The sequence below is a fragment of the Penicillium malachiteum genome (genome assembly GCF_028827825.1).
Source record: "Penicillium malachiteum strain IBT 17515 chromosome Unknown utg000004l:1.0-4883003.0:1.0-4884900.0, whole genome shotgun sequence".
NCBI classification, from domain to species: domain Eukaryota; kingdom Fungi; phylum Ascomycota; class Eurotiomycetes; order Eurotiales; family Aspergillaceae; genus Penicillium; species Penicillium malachiteum.
In genome coordinates, this window is record NW_026643097.1 from 995,157 (window position 1) to 1,011,827 (window position 16,671).

Genomic DNA, 16,671 nt, shown 5'->3' on the forward strand with positions numbered 1-16,671 from the left:
GGAGCCACAGTCGATATATGCACACATATCGTCGCCTACAACTCGGCGTTGAAGATGATCTTGAGAATGGATTTCAAACCCTCTTGTTTCTCATGGAAAATCCGGAGCTAGCAGATCTACGTCATTTGGAAGTTCATGGGAGTCGAAATGTGTCGGATGGCCTGAATATTGATTTCAATAAGCCACCTGATGAGCCTCGACAGCTAGAGCCGGATGATCTTGAGAGATTAAAGGCTATCATCCGGAGAGCTGGGTTTATAGAAGGGAATGAGCCACAAGCGGTGCTGCATATGCTTCTCCAACCTCGTACGAGAGACCTGTATGTGGATTACTTTTCCATTTCCATTTGCCATTCCTCTATCCATCCTTGATTAATAGATGACTAACAACTGAAAAGATTGAACCCCTCTCACTTATGCCATATGGCCTTCAAACAGGCCCTTGCAGCGCTACTTATTGCTATTTCACCCAAGCTAGAGACCCTTGCTATATTCCATATTGGGGAACCTAGTTCCAAGACCAAGGATTTTGCTCTCCTGACAATGCTTCGTCGTGCAAACAGGACCCCTTATCCAATTCCCTATCTACAGAACCTTAATCGGATAATTTTCCCTCCAGATGAGTGTTCATCAGGCAATGATGGCTTTTATTACAACATCGCTGAAGATTATTATCATCGACTGAACCTTGTTCGACGACTCCCAGCGCTCATGTCCGTGTCTTTCAGTTTAGTTTCGTGGAATAATGAAGCTGGCCTGCCTCCTCCGCCAAAGTCGGCAAATTACAGCGATATCAGTTTCACGCACTCAAACTTGGCAGGAAATGAGTCTGATATGTGCCACATACTTGATTCTTCTAAGGCTCTGCACAAGTCCACATATACCATTGGTGGGCGTGCTTATCCAGAGGGAGGTAAAGTAAGTGTGAGTCTTACATCTATTATAAGATGTCTTTGGAGACACCGTCATCATCTTGAGGAACTTGATTTAGATGTTGAAGATAATGTCTCTTGGGGCGAGATATATGGTAATGAGAGCTTCAAGTTAGAATCTACTGAGGGCATTGACAGAGACGAAGATATAGAGTATGAAGAGGTATGGGAAGGAGAGATGGATGAGCTTGATATGGAACTTGAGACACCGCCACCAAACCTGAACATCTCCCTGATTTCCCAAAGCTAAGAAGTCTGAGTCTTGGTGTCCACACACTTTGTTTTCTGGCAAGGGGAATAGGTCCATACTCGGATCGACTTGATGCTAAGGCGTTCTCTCTAGTGCATACCTTACCAGCCTCACTGAGAAACCTACGACTTTATGGGAAAGGAGAAAAACTTGGTGATCCAACATTGAACCTGAAAGACCACTGGCATGAGCCTAACTTGGATGTTGATGCTCTTTTGGAAAATCTGGTGGCTGAAAAGGATACAAGATTGCCACTGCTGAGAATTGAGGGCTTTGATCCTGTCATTCCACGAGCAAAAGAAGTCCCGGAATATGCGGATGAGGATCATCCACTTCTTTGGAAGTAGTACAGTCCGTACAGGGGCCTATGTAATTAAGAGGTCTAGGTAGCTCACTTCAAGCTACACTTAATGTATTGCTTGTTTCTATTCACAGCATGTCGTCCTAGTGATTGGGACAGCTCAATGATAATGTGATACATGATATTAGTGCTAAGGATAAACAAATAAGGAAGGGAAAGCATTCAAGCTACCCTACCCTCTGAATGTGGACCAGCAGTGCCGCGCAACGAAAGACTCGCAAAGAAGGACTCGGAGGACATCGATAATGCGTGTGTCACGGTGTGTGTATAGTAGGAATAATTGACGGCGGGAGGTAATGTTCTCGCCAGACAACAAGATTGTAGTGCAGGATCTCCAAGAGCGCTTTCTTCAAACAACGTACATCTCTGTCAATTGGCCTCTTACGAATGACTGACGTCCACGCTCACTGCTTAGAGCCACAGCCGCTCCTTTCGGTCGACGGTATGTATAGCCTAAAAAGGCACCTCTCTTGCGTATCTCCATGGCCGCTCGACCAAGTTTCTTATCTCGAAGTATTTTGTCGCGAGGCCGTTTCTTCTCTTTTCGCTTCTCAGCATCCTGAGCCTTCTGGGCGTTTCCATTGGCTGCAGGACTAGGATCTGGCCCTGGCTGGTCAGGTTGAGGAGAGTTTGCCATAGAGTCAAGGTTGTCTACGCCATCAGGATCTGGCTTTTCGTCGCGGTCGTCATCGCTCCCTTCTGAGTCACTTTCATGAGATGCTTCCTCAATATTGCCAACAGACTTCTTCCACTCATCGAAGTACCTGGTATCTTCCCAGTTCCTTACTCGAGGCACCCGCGGCGGCCTTGTTCTGTGGAGCTCATTCCACCGAATACCCCTGAAGAATGGATGGGCTTTGATGTCAGCAGCGTCATTTGGATACACAAAGTAACTTTTGATGGTCTTGTATCGTGGATCCATAGAGTAAAGAAATTGTGCTGAGACGGGGCGGCCGGCGAGCATGTCATTTGCTTGATATTTCTGAGAACAGAGTCTGAACTGGCGCTCTTGAAGTATTTGACTAATGAGATTGATAGCATCTTGTGAAATCAACTTGTCCGTTGACTTGTCTCGCGGAAAGTGCAAGCTTCGTGTATGTTGCTACCAGAGTCAGTCTCCTTCATAATATTGGATTCCATGGGTGCAACAAACCAGAATTCTGATTTTTGTATCATGCCGATTTTCGCAGGCAAAAGGCGTGAATCCATAAAGACACTAAATAATTCATGAGAACGGGCATTTTCCTTTGATATTGAGTCTCAGATAGACTCACCTCGTAAAGAATGACACCTAGACTCCACCAATCGCAACGTCCATCATACATCTCACCGCGAATGACTTCAGGTGCCATATACTGACTTGTTCCAACAACACTTTTCGCAAATCTTCTCCTCTCTTTGCTGTTGCGCCAGCCCAGAAGATCTTCGGATGGAACTTGGTAATTTGAATAATCGACCGAGCCCTGTGGCTCCGACGAAGGCTTGGAGTTCTTTTGTGCCTCCGCAGAGTTCTTCTGGTCCTCTGCATCGCCAACAACGGTAATGCCAAGTCTATCCAGCAAAGAATAGCGATGGTTGTTGTAATAAGACTGATCATGCGACCAATGACCATTGAAAGCCAGACCAAAATCGGAAATTTTCAAGTGACCCGATGCAGATATAAGGAAGTTGTCAGGCTTGACATCGCGATGAATCCAACATAGTCGATGTGCTTCTTCAATGCACAAGATCATTTCGGCAATGTAAAATCGTGTCCATTCCTCACTCAGGATATCTTTTCGAATGAGCAATCCAAGAAAATCTCCTCCAACCATGTAGTCCATGACGAGGTATAAATGATTCTCATCCTGGAAACTTGTTATCAATGGAACCACCCAGCGAGATCTTTCAGATGCGACAAGAAAATCTCTTTCAGCACGGATATGACCTTCTTGCGAGTTTCGGATCATGTCAGACTTTCTGATCACTTTCATGGCATAGACCTCCTTCTTCTCTCCGGTCATGAATTTTCGGCGGCTGTGCTTGGTCCCATCAACAGCGGATCTTAACATTTCGAGAGGGCTGCCGCGAGCGTTAGGCATATTGTCTTCCTGGATTGAAGAAATTCCCTCGGGAAAATTGCTCTTGTCTTGATTCTTCTCGCGTACCAACCGCACCACTCCAAAGCTACCCTTTCCGAGAATTTTGATTGTTTCATAACCAGCGGCTAAGATAGTATTGGCGCTTCGGATACATCGCATATTTGTCCTGAGGTTTCGGCACTGACGTAAATACTCATTCTCCTGTAATAGCCAATTGCATCTTGTTGTAAGCTGCTCTTCGGGTGCAAGTTGAAATGAGTACATATGCTGTTCCAGCTCACACTGCCGCTGTTTTCGTGGGTCGGCGTTTTGGAAAATCGAGTTGAAGTAAAGCTCCAGGTATACCTTGGCAACCGCCACTGCTTCTACAGTCACGATTGATGGAGAAATGATTGGTACTTTGCTCCCTGGGGTTTCTTGAGGAACAGTGATATCGGAAGTTCGCGCTGATAGAAAGGCCCAATCTGTTACCTGCGAATTATATCTCTCAATCGAAGGCGAGGGCTCCGCAGACGTAGCCGGAGTTGGGGGAGTTGAGTGACCAATTGGGGAGCTGTTGCTACTGGGCGCTGTTGAAGGGTCCGAGCTATCATTTGCTCCATCGCCTTGCTTGAATTGTGTGGGTGTAATTGGCGACTCGGGGAAAGGAATGCTAGGTCTTGGACGGAGGTGAGTTCGACGAATCACCGTGGGGTTACCAAATGTCATGGAAAGTCTTTGAGAGAGTCGGTTGACCAATTTGGGACTTGGAATGTTCTGCTGTTCATTTGATCCGGCACATCCATTGTTATCATCGTCGCCATCTCTCTGTATTCCTCCTCCAGACTCGGTCACTCTCCCTTCGGGCGATGAATCTCTAGTGGCTGGAGAAGATTGATCGGGGCTGTCATGATCTGGATTAACTGGAGAAACACTCAGGGATTCGCCGTCGAGGTATTGAGCAGAGGGTGTATAGCCAGGATCATTTCTTTCCGTGGCAGGTGTAGATGTAGTAGTTCGACGTTGCTCTGCACGCTGGTGGTCTTCGCATGACCCAGATTCTGCACTTGTCTTATTGCCTAGCAGCTGTTAACAAATATGAGCCAATGACTTGGATAATATTCATAGTCTCACTGTTTGAGGAACTTCTCAGGCCAAATAAAAGAAGGATTTTGGAACCACTCCGCGTCAATCTCAATCTAAGCCGATCTTTGCCCGGCCCGGGGTTGATAATAGGTTCAGAGGTAGGACTTGCGTCCGAAACGGGAGACTCGGGTGAAATAGGATCACATTTGTTATTCGATGCGACCCTGGTGGGAATCCAAAGACCGAAAACACTCTTTCGTCTTCTGATCTTTTTTCTATAAGAGATTGTCATATCGGTGGATGTAAATCGGGACAAGGAGTGAGGTGCTGCTATGGTAAGAACGTCCAGAGCTTGAATTAACGATAGAATATTGACGATGCTGGGACAGATGAGCACTGTAACTCTGGGCAGCTGGATGGTGTGAACTTGAAGTTGCTAGATGCATGAGTTTCATGAACTTGAAGACGCCTGTCAGTCTTGGGATAAATGGAAAGAGCCATCATGACATTGACTGCTGCATGTACATTGTGTATCTATCAATTTAGGGCTTTTTGGGAAACCACGGGCATCAGTGTCACCAGTTGACGGTGCCGAGGCCAAACTTGAAAGTTGGAGCTTGAAGTGCCTATATGAGAACCCACAGGCTTGTTCTACGTAAGGTTTACTACTAGTAGCTTACCAACTACCTGGGGAAGATTCAAATTCAAGTTTAAACAGACAAAATACATTTCAGATATAAAATGCGCAGATACACATTACAGGTCACAAAATAGGGACTTTTCCATGCAAAGATTTTCACTTCTCCGTGATAACCTTCCTCGAATCGATCGAGGTAAAAACAAAAACGAGCCGGATATCACGGGAAATTATGCAATCAAATCGACCGAACCACAAAAACACCCCTGCGAATCAAGCGGTACAAAAAGAGACAGAGGTCAAGAAATTTACTTGATCTCCAGCAGCTTAATGTCGAAGATCAGCTTGGAGTTGGCGGGGATGCCGGGGAGGGCCTTCTTGCCGTAAGCAAGCTGGGGAGGGATGGTGAGGCGACGCTCAGCACCGGGAGCCATACCGGCGACACCGATGTCCCAACCCTTGATGACCTCACCGCGACCGAGCTTGAAAGTGAAAGGCTTGCCCTTCTTGTTGGAGTCGAAGACCTTGCCGTTCTCGAGCTTGCCAATGTAACGCATGGCGACGGTGTTACCGCTCTTGGCAGCAACGCCCTTACCGAGCTTCTTGTCATCGATGGTGACACCACGGACCTCCTTCACTCCGAGAGTACCGGTAGGCTTGTCACCGGAGGGGGTAGGACCCTGCTCGAGGTTCTTGGCGAACTGGACCTTCTTGTCGGTCTTGGCCTCCTTCTTGGCCTCCTTGGGCTCAACAGCGGCAGCATCACCGTTGTTCTTCTTGAGCTTCTTCTGCTGGGCCTTGGTGAGAACGGGCTCCTCCTTGGTAGCAGTCTTCTTGGCACCCTTAGCGATCAACTCGTCAAGAGTCTCCTCCTCGGCAGCGCGCTTGTTCTTGCCCTTCTTGCCCTTAGCCTCAACAAGCTTGGGGGGCCTCCTCCTCGCTGTCAACCTCAGTGATGCGGGGGTCATCCATGCCGTCCAGGTCGTCACTCTCGTCGCCATCCAGGGCAAGGAGCTCCTCCATATCGAGCTCCTCCTCATCGGGAGACAGGTCGTAGTCATCCTCATCATCGTGGTCATGGTCGTGGTCGTGGTCGTGGCCCTCATCAAGACCAATGACGTAGTTACCAGTGAGGTAGACGGTGTGGTTACCAGTGACCTTGAAAAAAACTTGCTCACCCTCGCAGACAGTGATGTCCAGAGTTTGCTGGCAGTTCTATGAGTTTGTTAGTCTTGAATTTCTTGATAAAGAAGTCAGGAAGAGGGAAGAAACAATTTTACCTTCTCGGGGTTCAGAGTACAGATGACACTCTCGTCGAGGTCAAGACCCTCATCGGACTCATCGTCGGAGTCCTCGTCATCCAAAGCGGGGCCCTTGCCCTTAATAAGCTTAGAGATAGCGGCCTTCAGATCAAAACCACCATCGCTCTCATCATCGTCCTCATCCATAGCATCTTCGAGTTCCTTCTGGGCAGCAGCTTGCTTCAACTTGCGAGCCTTCTCCTTGTCACTGGGACCACCGTTGACCTCCTCGTCGTCAGAGTCCTCCTCATCATCCTCCTCGTCGCTGTAGTCCTCATCGTCCTCATCATCCTCATCGAGGTCGAGACCGGGAGGAGCGCGAACAATCTTCAATGTGGCGCGAGCGGGCTTGCTGGAGTCGCCATCCTCGTAGTCAGGCTCCTCATCGGGATCGATGGCGGCCATGCTGACACGGAACTAGAATGTAAGTCAGTATATGATGCGCTGTGCGTCAAAAGTTTTCATACTGACCGAAGCGGCGGCATTGGGCACGGCGGGAACCATAGCTCCGGGAGGAACCCGGAGGGCGTAGACTGCGACAGGCTGGACAGCAGACATTTTGAATGAATTGAGAGAAATATGAGATACAAATGGAAAAGAATGTCAAAAAAAGGGGAGAAGTAGAAAAGGAGATGAACCACCGAGGAAAACAACAAGTGGGTGAGAGGAAGAAAGGATGCGGACCCCAGCAGCAGAGATCGTCCGGGCAGAAGCTTCTGCTTTTTTTTTTTTTGCCTGACTTTTCATCCAATGAGATGAAGATAATCCACACCGCTTTTTTAATATTGATGATGTAATCTGGTTCTGAGATAATGCCCATGGTGGCCGCTATCGCCTTCCGTAGACATTCTGCCATTGACGCGTGAATTGGCCGCGTTCCCATCTATTATCGAAAAACTTCTATCACTGTTTGATCGATCTTGGTCAGAGAGGCTTAGCCCAGTATGGGCTCTCGTCTCGAAGAAAATTCAGATGCTATGCGTAAGCGCATTGAAAACCGCAAGTCTCCTCTCTAGATGCCTTAATTAGTACCACTATCTAATCAGAACCGTGATATAGATGACTTCCACGATGAAACTGGCGAGGAGTATGAAGCCTCCAGTTTCGGAGGGTTTTCAGACTATATGCGACGTAAAAAACTCAAGCTGCAAAATCTAGATGCAGAAATCCGAGCAAATTCCGGGGATTGTCCCCAAATATTTCGTGGCATCGTCGCGCACGTCAATGGCTATACTCAGCCTTCCTTACAAGATCTCCACCGTTTGATTGTCAGTCATGGCGGAGGTTTTCTTCAGTATCTAGATGGCAAGACAGCGGCAACTCATATCATTGCGAGTACCTTGACTCCCAAAAAATGCGAGGAGTTTCGTCGATACCGCATTGTGAAGCCCTCTTGGGTCACTGAGAGCATCAAAGCCGGTCGACTACTACCCTGGAATGACTTTCGAGTTGTTGATGAGGGCCAATCTCAAAAGGTCCTGAAGTTCGGTGGTGGACGCATTAGCAGCCAAGCAAGTACACCTCGATCGGGCTACAAGGACCAATCCAGTACAAGCTGGTACAATACTCAACTTCAGGCAATGGGTGCGGATATGACTTCTAATGAACGAACTCGAAATCATACTACCCCCTCAAAACCAACCCCATCAACACCTACTTTGCCACTTCAGTCTCCTCGATCAAGTAAACGCCATCGTTCTAATTCACCTGTCGCCAATGATATCAAGGCCACTCATTCAACAGAATCCCAAAGCACTCGATCACATATCATGAAAACTCCATCAAAGAGTGCCCCCTACAGCTCCAAATGAAGATCCAGATGAATTGGAGAGTCCTCGTAAAGACGATTCGGCTCGAATCCAGGTCGACCCAGTCCTGAGCAATAGTGCACATAAACCCTTGAACTTATCCGGGTCTCAGTTCATTATGCCCCCTGCGCCGGAACCCAAAAACACACCTGCGCCTATGGGAGACATTCGATCAAAACTAGGTGCTCAAGCGAAACCTCGTGATAATGGATCTCCTTGTCCTACCCGTGAAACACCGGAGGCTTCTTCAGATAGGAGAGAAAATCTTTCTACTCACCCTGAACTTGATCCCGAAACTCTGGCTGCATTACCAGAGGATATTCGCAAGGAGGTTCTAGAACATTACAATCAGATGTCTGCGCAATCTGAGTCAACTTCACCACCAGCCCCTCCGCCATCGTCGACGCCAATGCGGCCATCTCCGTCGCAAATAGCAGGATCCAAAAGATCTGCTTCGCCACTGAGGAAACCTAGTCGGCCATCTAAATCCGGAACGGGCTCTACGAGGACATTGATGCAATTGGGATTTGTTTCACGGCAACCCACTACCTCGACCCCTGATATTAATTCCACGCCCAAGCACTCAACAGTATCAGCAACACAGCCACAACCATCATTACCTGTACCCATTTCAAATGAACAGAGTCCCCATTCTGAAAAACAAAACCTCGACAAAGATACAAATGAAACCAAATCCGACCCATCTGATCGACCTGTCTTCACATCTAAGGGACTATCAAATATAGATGATCTTCGCGACGCCATTAGTGCCTGGCATTCAGCATTTACAGTTGATGGACCATATAAAGACGATGTGGAGGCACTTTGCACATATCTCCGCCGAGTGACTACAGAAGAGAAGGATGTTGATAAGGCTGTATCGGTAGTTCGTTGGCTTATGTGGCTTGTTGATCAAGATTCTCGTCAAGGGGAGAAGGATTCGAAGAGTCAGGTTGAAGAGGATGTTGTTACCTGGCCGGATGCTATTCGAACTATGCAAAGTAGTGTACAGTCTGCGTTGGAAGCAAGAGGGTTACCTGTGGTCAAGTTTGAATAGTGTTTACTACAGATGCTTGACATTCTCATGTCGCTATGATAATGAATAATGCAATAATTTACTTGAATAGTATGCACCTAGCTACTAGTAGTATGGGGAAAAAATCTGCCAGTAGCTAGAGATGTAATTCGTCAACTGGTATGGATCACCTTTTCGTCCTATGTTAACAAACTGACAGTATTATGGGACCAAAGCCTCTGGGGGTTGATGTACGCTAAAATCCAGCTTTCTGATATCTACTGGGCTTGTGGTTTAGTGGTATAATACTCCCTTAGCATGGGAGTGGTCCGGGGTTCGATTCCCCGCGAGTCCATCTTTTTGTCGATCTTCCCTCCACTCAATTCAAGTTGTTAGTTCAGGAAGAGTGGTTTTTTGGGGTGAATTTTCTTTTTCTTTCCTGTGTATTCAAAATTCCAGGTCATTAATGGTCCCAGGTTTAGAGTAAACTTGATCCGAACATTCATAGATGCCAAACCCGCATCAAGAAATTTTTTGATGCACCCGGCAGATTGTGAGGTCACGACCCAGTTATGTAGTATATATAAGCGGGAACGACGGATCCATGGACAACGTGAAGACTCGGACCATCATCACCTTCAAGTGGGAAGAAAGTAGCAGTATGTAAGGGTATCTTATTCAGACAAAAGTTAGAATAGTCTCTAATGCAAAATTAGTCTAAAAATGACCGCGCATAAAAACAGACATAGGAATCGGTAAAAAGCACCGAACCTTGGAAGCAGAGATAATCCCCGTCAACTGAATGGACAGAGTCCACCCCCACTTATCCCTGCAGGTGGACACAAGGACCAAGGTAAGCGTATGTAGCTCAAGTTGTCTAGAAATTGAAACCAGACGGGTCACTTGGGAAACTTGACAGAGCCTGCAAAGGAATCAGTAAATATCCATCTCGAAGAGACACAGAACAAGTGACAAAACATACCCATGAATCAAGCTGAGCCCACCAAATAGACCCCTCAAGACTCTCAAGCAGTCCTGCATCCTCTATCGGGTTGATACCAAGCTCAGGAGGCTGTAACATGGCCGGCATACTCGCAAAATCAAGACTCTGCGCATCGAAATGAACGGATCTATCAAGCCCCTTCGTGTTTCCGGGACTCAGAACCAGATGACGTGCTTCAGACGCAGCAGGTGTCTGATCGATACTACTAGCCTGATCATCTGATCCAATTTGACGATGCACTTCACGTCTAAGCTCCTCAAGAATAATGCTATATCGCCGACTAGGACAATTCTTCCGTGTTGCTTCAGCAAGATGCTGCTGACATGTCTGTGCCAGAACAAAGAGATAGTGCATTTTATCTGGATCTGCAGGGCTTCCCGCCGATGGACTTGGGGCTGTGGATTGGCGGTGCTGCTGGATGATATGGATGTAGACGACGAGAATCGCACAGAAGCACACATAATGTGTGAACCAAAATGATTGGATGAATACTTGTTGCTGGGCCAGACCATCTATTAACGTCATCGTGTCTTCGGCTGCTTGGATGCACTTTTGTACATGTGTGCTGGCCATCGATGAAGGATCTCGTGGTCGGCGACTAAGATCGGTGAAGTCGCTTAGGAGAAATGACCGGGTGACATGAATCATGGCGTGAGAATAGGCTAGTTGCAGAACTTGACTCTGGCGACATAGTGGTGGGATTAAGCTGGTAGGTCGGACGCTGTTGAAGAGAGGAGGAACACTTTCCTTCCATCTTTCTAGTTCTGATGTAAGGCGAATGGCGGTGTCAAGTGGTGAAGCACCAGAAAGGGGATTGATGCTATAGAGTTGGCGGGAGATTTCGCCCAGTATACGACCAAGCCTGTGACTGTTAGTGGGAAGCACTATGTCTTAGCAGTAGAGCCGTGTCTCTTACCGATAATGAAGGACAGAGGCAATCATCATGCTGTCTGTAGATCCTGTTCGGCGCGTTGGATCTTCTTCTAACAGGTCCTCATCATTCATCTCATCCGGCAACTCTTGATCTATGTCTTCATCATGAAGCAGTCGAGGGCGTCCAAACATAATACTTAGATATTTATCTAGTGTATATACGCTCCAAAATATTCGCTTTCGAAGCTCAAGCTCAAGATATGAACATCCCTTTTTTGACCGTTTAGCGGGCCACTTGCGATGAAGGCCAAGTGCTGTCACGACCTGCAACGCGGTTCCAAACGAGTACCAACACTCATTGGCTCGAGAGGACGATAGGAGATAGAGACACTGTATCAATCGTACCTGAATAGTCTCTAACCGCGGAGGACCCGATTCCAGCGAGGTCAAATATTTGGAAACTGTGAACCAATGTTCACTTTCATCCGAAGGTTATCAGTCCGTCGTCCAAAAGAAATAAATCCAAAAACAGAACTCACCTTTTACTATGGACATTCATCACATCCCCAGGTTGAGGATCTTGATGAAGTGTGCTTACGGCAAAAATCATAAGAACAATCGCGGTGCGGGCCAGCATATTCCCCACAGGAAGATTTGATATAGAGATGTCATCCTCATACATCTGCCGAACCCAGCCCTCTACATTGCCTCGATGTAAAAACCGGTAAGTAACCATGGAGAAGTCAAAGTAGATAGCAATCAGTTCCATGGCCTTCTCAATGGACGGCAAATCAAAGTCCGAGTTCGCATGATAGACATACGGCTTATCACCAAACATGAACACCCCAGTATTCTTCGACGACTCATTCTGAATTTCATCAGGGATCCGCGTCTCATCATGATACAAGCGCCTCCAAACACGATTAATAAACGAAACCCCGGACGCGGGACCAAGATAATTTCCTTCAAAATCCGTAGATCCAGGCTCCGGTGAATTCCGTAACGAGATCGCATGATCAATATGACTCGCAGTAGCCCTGAAACTACTCACAGAATCCCTGATAGAAGGATTCCCCTCACTGCCTCTGGAGCGGGAACCGCCTGACACCCTAGCATCGGAGGACCTCCGCTGGTCCGGCGCCACGGGGGTAGTGGGCGAAGCAGGTAAAGGCGCTGGTGGCAAGCCTCTCGAGTAAGCTGCATTATATTCGCATGGCAGCGATAGGCGCGTACACCTTGTGCATGGAAGCGTGCCTGTGCATTTAGTTTTTTTGGTCTTACATGAATCGCACGCCCTGGTCGTCTTTTGACGGGTGGCGGCATTTTTTGTTGGTGACAGGACGGAACCAGAATCAGACGCCTTTCTCTTTCGAATCGATATTGGCGCTACATCGATAGCCCCGGTTGATTCCTCGTCTTCGAACAATCCAGACCCTTTCGACCCTTGCGTGGCTGTGCGGCCCACGCTACTAGTTGGAGCCATGTCAAGATCGGCGTTGGGCTAGCTATGAAGCGGCACATGAGCGATACTGCTTCATTCTAGAATTTGAAATTCTTTTTCCCCAGTCCTTTCAAGCAGTGTGTTTGTGCTTCGAATTTTTTTTCCCACCTTGGTAGAAGCGGAAACTTGAGATGAGGGGAAGGAGAAGAATCCGGGGAGGTAGAAGTGGAGTGGAATCCCACGCGGTGTGCGGCCGAGGGCTCCACCTTTAGCCCCAGATTCTTTGATGGGTTGGTTTGTATCGATAAATGATAGATTTTATTCTTTTTATTCCCCTCCAAACATTCCGATCAGATACCACACGGGATATATCCACACAGCTACTCTAGAACTAGACTAGGGGCTGCACAGTAAAATAATCACCTGAGTGATCAGCACTGCAGAAGCGAGGTGACCATTGCGCATTTGGCAGTGGCCAAGTTCAGGTACCAGTGCATATCCCCCAAATTCATCACACCCGCGACAAGCTGGGATGATCGCAGCCCGGGCTGAAGAGTAACAAGCAAGTAGAAAGCCATGTTTTAATAGCATATTGGATTGAAACCTGCAAATGTGTTATGTTGTTCACTCGAGGCCGAATACGGCCGTGGTTTCAATAGTTCGTTATTCATACTATAGCAGAAAAGCAAAACTAATCTTATATACATGGACCTTGGAAATCATCCGAAGCCTTTCCCCGCGAGTTCGCATTAAAACTGGCATATTAGAACCATCCTTACTAGACGCAAAATGCGGGTCTCTGAAAAAAAAAGACCCAAATTAGAAATCAGTAAAAAGCGAGAAAGACCCAGGGTGCCAGGTATCAATCGAATGTTACAGTGATAGTGAGGATCTCCAGGGCTGGCCTCTAGACGATCGGTGGCAAATATGCGCGTGTGAGGTTTCATCCAGCTGATCTTGGTCGCAAGCCCTTGCGAGATTGGCGCCGAATATCGCGAGCGAAATTATTGCCGCAACTCTTTTCCGGTGTGTTGATCAGCTTCGCTTCGGTACCGTCCGACATTGGTCTCCATAAGCGGAACTCAATTCTAGGACAAGATCCACAGATTTCGTGACGAAAATGATAGCTCAACGCATTCCGTGTGATCGGAGCGCACGGTTGTTGAAAGGCAAGACAAGCATAACTCCGATGTGGGGATGTTCATCAGCTTGAAATTTCCAGGTAATAGGATAGGATGAAAGCCCTTCGGAACTCGGGAAGCCACCAGAAAACCTCGTATAATTTGTATGGTGTCTTTTCCTTTGGTGTGACATGTCGCAAGTGATCCCTCGAGGCACTGAAAAAGCACGGGGCGACAGATACAGGACTAGGGCTGGGTTTGAAAAAAAAAGAAGAAAACAATGTACAAATGCTTCAAAGCGATGGTTTGTAAAATGATTCTTTATCGGGAAGGTTTAGTGCACATATATCTCTCCGACATCTGGAGAAAGCATGCCACACTTGAGGGTTGCATATTGGGTAATGATCCATAGACCTTGCAAACCCCCTGGAGAGTAGATAAACGATTGAATAAGAGTTCGAATGTCAAGTCTCCGAATAAGATCCAGATACTAGGAAAAAAAAAAAGGGAAAAGAAAAAGGAGCAAACGAAGCTAAGAGGAAGAAAAACAAACAGCCATCAACTTTGAGGGTATATATATCAAAAGTTGTTGGTTTTTATGGCATGAAATCGGCCTCTTAAGGCGTGTACTTCGAGGCTGATGCGTATGCGACAGGTCCAGTTGGGACGATCAAAAACTGTGAGTCACTCCAATGGGATGCAACGCTCCTGGTATAATGCGGGAACAAGATCAACGGGGATCATAATAAGGACTCATTTGATCATTTATCATTTGATGTTCCATCGGATGATGCGATGGCCTGGTAGGTTGCAGGTGGGAGCGGGCCTCGAGAATGGCATTGCGAATAGCATCGTTTGAACCCCCGGAACGAATGGTGTCGACGACATGCTGTACATGTATGGAATCCGGGTCAAAATCCCGAAAGACTCCTAACAAATCATCCAAAAACGTTCGTAGGCTGTCAAGTTCCTCTTGGGTTTTTCTCGCCGCGGCCTTGCGGCGTTTATCGGATAACTCGTCGAATATGCAATCACGGCCGTGTGCCTGACACTCGGAGCAAGTAGGCAATCCGCTACACTAATTTGAAGAAAGAACGAACGTCAGACATACGTAGATGTGTATTTGGATTGTCATCGGGACTCGGATAAGAGAGAGAAAAAAAACGAGGGGCAAAATGAAGAGAGAGAAAAAGGACAAGAGGGAAAGGGAGGGATCTTTCTGGGGGGGAATAGTCTATCGCGTACCCTCGTGCGCCTTTTCTGACACTCTTTGCACGCGGTTGAGGCTCTTTTCATTCGACCATCCTCTGGAGGTCCACCACCCGTAGGAGGCTGATGCCCACCTCCACCACCTGGAGGGAAAGTCCGTGGGGCAATGGGCCTAAAGGGCCGGGCTACGTCGCCCATCGCGAGCAAATAAGTCGGGGAGTTGCAAAGGGTTGAAAAAGGAAGAAGAAAGGAATTGGAGGAAAAATGAGGAAAGGCGGGATAAAAAAAAGGATAAGAATTCCGAAAGTAGAAAGAAAGGAGCTTAGGTGCAAAGGAGCTTAGGTGCAAAGGAGCTTAGGTGCAAAGGAGCTGGAGCCAGACTAGTCTCTATCAAAGTAAGCCACCACTCTAAGACAACATATTCAATCTCATGCGAATCATATCAACAACGGAGTCGTCCGAAGAGACTCGAAACGTTAATTCGTCGGGCGCGAGGCCAGGCCCCTCTTCTCATGTAATTTATACAGGCCAGACAAGGAACGACGCACTGGTCCCTGATAGTAATAAAAAAAAAGAGAAAGTGGAGGTGGACGATCTGAGATGGGGGGGGGGGGGTAATGGGTAAAGATGGTAACAAGGAAAAAAAAAATTAAAAAGAAAACAAGAAAAAAAAAAAGAATACTGAGAGCGAAAGCGAACATTTTGAAGAGAGTAAACTGCGTGTGTGGCGGGAGTGGATCTTTTTCATGACATTCCCCTACATAGTGTTTCGGGGGGAGAGAGGGGCTACCCATTAACCAGGAAAACTCCTGTTAGCCTTAAAGACCGTGCTACCGCTAGCGTCCACAGCCAGGAACAACAGATCTACTGCTGAATTTACAGCCCCAGCACGGGGCTGTATGCAATTCGGTCTTCGTTTTTTGTAGCGCCACACGCACAGATCATTGCCCAAAAGTCCCAAACCCACAGGCAATGCACTTTCTGTGGGACTTGAAAGAATTGTTCCGAAAAAAAAAAAATTAGAATTGTAAAAATATGAAAATATGAAAAATATAAAAATAATGGATTTATTTTATTTTTATTTTTATTTTTTAATTAATACCGGTCCGAAAAAATGGGGTTGCGGAAAAGATAAACGACAGGGGGGAAAGGGGAAAAAAGGAATGCATATCCACTTTATAATATGAACAATCAAAAGGGTTTAAAATAATGTTTTTTTTCCAAGGTTATTTTATTCAATAGCATAGCCCTGGAGACCCTACTGTACCCGTGTACAACGGAAGCCTATGCTCTTTTGGTAGTGTATCCGAGTCCCCAGAGCTCTGGAGCTTCTGGCTTATACCTAAACGACCTATTATATCAGAACTAGACAATGCTGATAGGTAGTTAAGATCCCAAGGAGTTGGTCCGATAGTGTGACCTGCCTTGGCTTTCGGGCACTTCCCGGCTCCATGATTTTTGGGACGTGTCAATATCATGTGTAATCAACGTTCAATGAATCATTGTTTAAAAATGTGGTTTTTTTTCCTTCTGATCTTTAGGGCAAGGCCAAAAGAGGAACTTGGTACCAAAAAA

At 46.9% G+C, this 16,671-nt stretch overlaps 7 protein-coding genes across 7 annotated transcripts; 3 read left to right on the forward strand and 4 right to left on the reverse strand.

Annotated features, from left to right (window-relative positions):
* Positions 1–92: 92 nt before the first annotated feature.
* On the forward strand, positions 93–1,528 carry N7483_008528 (uncharacterized protein; the record flags this gene model as incomplete). Its single annotated transcript, XM_057091955.1, has 3 exons — positions 93–319; positions 398–1,094; positions 1,178–1,528. The coding sequence occupies 3 exons, from the start codon at positions 93–95 to the stop codon at positions 1,526–1,528; spliced, it is 1,275 nt and encodes a 424-aa protein (XP_056943129.1).
* A 363-nt stretch (positions 1,529–1,891) lies between these two features.
* On the reverse strand, positions 1,892–4,980 carry N7483_008529 (serine/threonine-protein kinase; the record flags this gene model as incomplete). Its single annotated transcript, XM_057091956.1, has 4 exons — positions 1,892–2,644; positions 2,696–2,758; positions 2,817–4,681; positions 4,737–4,980. The coding sequence occupies 4 exons, from the start codon at positions 4,978–4,980 to the stop codon at positions 1,892–1,894; spliced, it is 2,925 nt and encodes a 974-aa protein (XP_056943130.1).
* A 653-nt stretch (positions 4,981–5,633) lies between these two features.
* Positions 5,634–7,184, reverse strand: N7483_008530 (FKBP-type peptidyl-prolyl cis-trans isomerase; the record flags this gene model as incomplete). Its single annotated transcript, XM_057091957.1, has 4 exons — positions 5,634–6,265; positions 6,315–6,540; positions 6,606–7,043; positions 7,098–7,184. The coding sequence occupies 4 exons, from the start codon at positions 7,182–7,184 to the stop codon at positions 5,634–5,636; spliced, it is 1,383 nt and encodes a 460-aa protein (XP_056943131.1).
* Positions 7,185–7,570: 386 nt separating this feature from the next.
* N7483_008531 (BRCT domain-containing protein) lies at positions 7,571–8,437 on the forward strand (the record flags this gene model as incomplete). The annotated part of the gene is made up of 2 exons (XM_057091958.1): positions 7,571–7,607; positions 7,686–8,437. 2 exons carry the CDS (start codon positions 7,571–7,573, stop codon positions 8,435–8,437), a joined length of 789 nt encoding a protein of 262 aa, XP_056943132.1.
* Positions 8,438–8,552: 115 nt separating this feature from the next.
* N7483_008532 (uncharacterized protein) lies at positions 8,553–9,491 on the forward strand (the record flags this gene model as incomplete). The annotated part of the gene is made up of 1 exon (XM_057091959.1): positions 8,553–9,491. The coding sequence occupies one exon, from the start codon at positions 8,553–8,555 to the stop codon at positions 9,489–9,491; it is 939 nt and encodes a 312-aa protein (XP_056943133.1).
* Positions 9,492–10,326: 835 nt separating this feature from the next.
* N7483_008533 (fungal specific transcription factor domain-containing protein) lies at positions 10,327–12,808 on the reverse strand (the record flags this gene model as incomplete). The annotated part of the gene is made up of 3 exons (XM_057091960.1): positions 10,327–11,314; positions 11,369–11,803; positions 11,865–12,808. The coding sequence occupies 3 exons, from the start codon at positions 12,806–12,808 to the stop codon at positions 10,327–10,329; spliced, it is 2,367 nt and encodes a 788-aa protein (XP_056943134.1).
* Positions 12,809–14,617: 1,809 nt separating this feature from the next.
* N7483_008534 (Zn(II)2Cys6 transcription factor domain-containing protein) lies at positions 14,618–15,294 on the reverse strand (the record flags this gene model as incomplete). Its single annotated transcript, XM_057091961.1, has 2 exons — positions 14,618–14,965; positions 15,133–15,294. The coding sequence occupies 2 exons, from the start codon at positions 15,292–15,294 to the stop codon at positions 14,618–14,620; spliced, it is 510 nt and encodes a 169-aa protein (XP_056943135.1).
* Between the last annotated feature and the right edge of the window lie 1,377 nt (positions 15,295–16,671).